Here is a 3,805-nt window from a genome sequence, read left to right as displayed (position 1 = left end):
TTTTCGCATTAGAAATAGTGTCTTTATTTGCAGTCGTATCAAACATACTGTCGGAATTTTTACATGTCATTTCTTTAGATCAACATATTTACAATTGATATTTTGTGAGTTGTTCTGAACAGGAAATCAGATAAAAATATCAGGTATTGGACAAACAGATGCCATGTCATGGAAATAAACCTATGAAAGCAGGTTGGAGACACAGAAAAATGAGTATGAAACTATTATCCAGGCGGCCACTTCATCTGCCTTCCTCCCAGGACGTGGATGTGAAGGTGGTAGACCGACTGAGCTCCGTGTTTTCCATCGTTGATGACTGAAAATACAGCATGCAGGTAAATAAACAGCCTGCATGTCCACATTAACATCTGTGGGATCATTACTGTTACAAATGAAGTAACTCACCCATTCTGTATCCCTCCTTTAAAGATTCTTGCTTTGCTACGTTTTTGGCAACAACCAACAAATGTCCTAAGAGCTGAAAGTTGAGAAAAAGAAAGCCAAAAATAGATTTTTTCCTGGACTGGGTGCACAATATTTAATGATTGCTGAGCTGATGATGTAAAACTCTTTCAAATATCCATATTTTGAGTGTGATTGGACCCAGGTTGGGCTGGTGTTTAGACTACATCCTGCAAATACTGGTTGAAATCTTCATCGCTTCTTCTTGTATGTTGATATTTAGCTAGTTAGCTAACACAGATTGTGTGGATCAGTCAGAGACACTTTGTCTCCCAATTACAGCTGTGAACAAACCTTGGATTTAGTTTTCAGCACACATAATGAAAATCCAACAGGTAAGGCTCTGGAGGTTCAACCCCTAATGCTGTCTATGTTGGGCCCTTGAGGAATAAGGCCTTTAACCTGCTCCAGGGACGCTTTATCCTGGCTGAAGCTGTGCTATGACCTGAACTGGGGTTGGCAAAAAGAGAATTTCCAGTGCTGTAGTGTATTTGTGACAGATAAAAGCTTCTTCTGCATGTTCTTCTTCTGTTGGCTCATGAGGACACATTCACTTCATTTCACAAAAAGTTAAAATCACATTTAATGAAACATGCTGTTGCTTCACTTTAATATTTAACATTATCAGAAAATTGTAATTAGTAATGAGGCAATGAACATGTGCATAATTCATTTTCAGTTCCTCACTATTGGTCATTTTTGATGTTCACATTGAATCATTGATGCTTTGAAGTTGACGATGAGATGGGCAAATATGCATGACGTGAACATGACTGCAATGATATATTTTCCTAAAATCCTTCAGCCACTGTGGGACTACTACTTACTACTACTCTTATTATAGTTGTGGCTGGGCTGATTTTGATGTAACACGACGTAAAATTAAGTTTAGAGCTTTATCTACGGTGTGCTTCCAACATTCTAGAGAAAAACTGTTTCTCGAACATAAAATTGCTGTTAAGCAACGTACACAACATTACCGTTAACAATAGTGAATGAGTGACTGAAAGTAAACCTCTGCAGCCAGGTTACTCAGTGTTGTGGAAAACCTCCCCAGTAGAACATAGCATGGTAATGAGTCTATGTGTTTGTATGACGACGTGTCCCATATGTACCAAAACGTTCTTCTGATCACACAGTGAACAACTTACCTCGGCATCGTCATCTTTGGCTGCACTAATTCTGGGAATAGGGACTCTCGGAATAACCAGGAAGTGAACAGGGGCCTGTGGGCTGATGTCCCTAAACGCCAGACACTGACAAACACAACATATTTATGTAGCACATACATTTTTTTTGCCTTTATTAGATAGGTACAGTGTAGACAGACAGGAAAGGAGGGAGAAGAGTGGCGGGAAGACATGCAGTAAAGGGCCGTGAGCAGGAATCGAGACCATTAGTCACCTGCTTCACCCGTTGAGCTATCCAGGCGCTTGCACGTACATTTTTACAGTCAGGTACATTTGGAATGTTAATCTTATATCTCAGTTGGAAAGCACTTTGGTTCAATTCCTGTTGTTTTGAATGTGCCATGCAAATATAGACGTGTGGGATTTATATTCCAAAATGTTAAGCAATCTCATAATTTCTAGAATTTATAATCATTTCATATCAGAAAAGTGAGTGAGATCACCTAAAGTTTAATTTTACCATTTTTGCAAACATAAATAAGAAAAAGAAGGATTACTAAAAAAACAAAAACAAATGGGGAGACAAAAAACATTAAAGAAAAAAGCTTGCTCATAGGGAATGAAGAGATGTTTTTTTAATTTGATGGGTTTCATGTATATTTTTTGTGGGTTGTAACTTTAATTTAGAAATTAGTCAGGTTAATTGCCATGATTAATAATTACTTAAATTATTTAGGTTACTCTCTATTATTACTATCATATTATGTTAGCCTTATTATTTATAGCTGTCATTTAAAGTCGTATTTAGTGCAATTTTTCTAAGATCGAACATTTAGTATTTTAATTATTTAGGTAAAGTTACACAACAAATACTACTGTAGGGTCTTAACCTCAATATTTAAAGGTTTTAAGTGAATTTGTATCGCCAGTCTTATCTTTCTAATGGCACCCAATTTATCTTAACAGCTGTTGCTTTAAATGTGCTATAAAAATAACAGTGACAATTTGTGATGTGCAAGTTCAAACAGTTCATAATTTGAAGTTGCAAAAACAAGATGCTATTTGGTTTTTCTGTTTTGAAACTAATAAAAGGTTTGTTCGAGGATTTTCATCTACATTCCTGATATATAGTGGAATATCTAAATCACAGGAGTTGCAATTGTCTAACAAAATTAAATGAAGCATTGTGGTACTAAATGGATATCCCTGCCTACAAATTATACTCTCCAGAACTGAAAAAAAATGCATGGTTGGACAAGACAAGAAAAGAAACACAGAAATGAACATACTTACAAAAGCCTTATTGCAGTTTCTGTCAAAATAACTATAATGTGATATGTCTGCATATCTTTCAGCCTCAACAAACACTGATAAACACACAAAAACAACATATATGAAAGGCTGAAGTGCACAACTTTACTTTAAAACAACTCCACGTGTCCAGCTGAGATAAACCTGACACGTGACGATTCTGCTTGTTGTTTACCTTCTCATCCTCATAGATGATATCTGCAGTGATGCTTTTATCGATCACTTTGGAGAAGATGGTTGGAGCTGGAGATCCGTACTTCCTGCTGGCCTCCTCTGCCAGCCTGACCTCGTCATTTTTGGTGCACAGCGGTCTCTGGAGGGGTCACAGAGACACACAGTGACACAGAGGGCCACAAACAGCTGGTAACTCCAGCAAAACAACGTCAACAGGGTTTCTGCAGAAATCAGCCTGTCAAATTTAATGCTTTTTAATACCATACTGTAAACATTTTAATGCCACAACCATGAACTCAACAAATTACACGGGTTATTCTTTTTAATGCCCTACAGAAACCCTGGTGAATGTGGCACAATAAAAGCGAACCTCTGGGTGGTGGTGGGTCAGTGAGGGTCTATCACAGCCACCACCAGAGCTGCTGGGACGGCAGCGGTCAGAAACAAAACGCTCTGCGGCAGCTAACGACAAGAAAACGTTTAGCAGGATGACAGCAGCTACCTGGGAAACACGGTGAACACGGCCGAAGAGAGGCGCTCTGGTCCCGACGAGCAATGTCCGTACAACCTGGCGATAATACATAGCTAGCTAACTAGCTATTAAAGCCCTCTGGGGTGAAAATATCAGAATTCAACTGTATTTTTGAGGCTAAACAACTTGTTTGGGGACATAAAACGCTTCACCTAACGTACCGCTTCCATGTTGCCTTCCGGTACGCTTTGTGAAA

At 38.5% G+C, this 3,805-nt stretch overlaps 1 protein-coding gene across 1 annotated transcript; it reads right to left on the bottom strand.

Annotated features, from left to right (window-relative positions):
- Positions 1 to 3,805, bottom strand: hint2 (histidine triad nucleotide binding protein 2). The gene is made up of 5 exons (XM_055011348.1): positions 3,448 to 3,805; positions 3,079 to 3,216; positions 1,614 to 1,718; positions 406 to 478; positions 1 to 316 (listed from the first exon to the last, which is right to left on the bottom strand). The coding sequence occupies exons 1-5, from the start codon at positions 3,658 to 3,660 to the stop codon at positions 225 to 227; spliced, it is 621 nt and encodes a 206-aa protein (XP_054867323.1). The 5' UTR covers positions 3,661 to 3,805; the 3' UTR covers positions 1 to 224.

Source organism: Amphiprion ocellaris, chromosome 6 (assembly GCF_022539595.1).
Source record: "Amphiprion ocellaris isolate individual 3 ecotype Okinawa chromosome 6, ASM2253959v1, whole genome shotgun sequence".
Lineage (NCBI taxonomy): Eukaryota > Metazoa > Chordata > Actinopteri > Pomacentridae > Amphiprion > Amphiprion ocellaris.
This window is presented reverse-complemented; position numbering and strand designations above follow the sequence as displayed.

Coding starts and splice junctions, on each gene's coding strand:
- hint2 (XM_055011348.1), bottom strand. CDS start 3,660: ATGTATTATCGCCAGGTTGTACGGACATTGCTCGTCGGGACCAGAGCG. Junction 3,217..3,447: donor TGACCCACCACCACCCAGAG/GTTCGCTTTTAT, acceptor TGACCCCTCCAG/AGACCGCTGTGCACCAAAAA. Junction 479..1,613: donor CCAAAGATGACGATGCCGAG/GTAAGTTGTTCA, acceptor CTCAACTTTCAG/CTCTTAGGACATTTGTTGGT.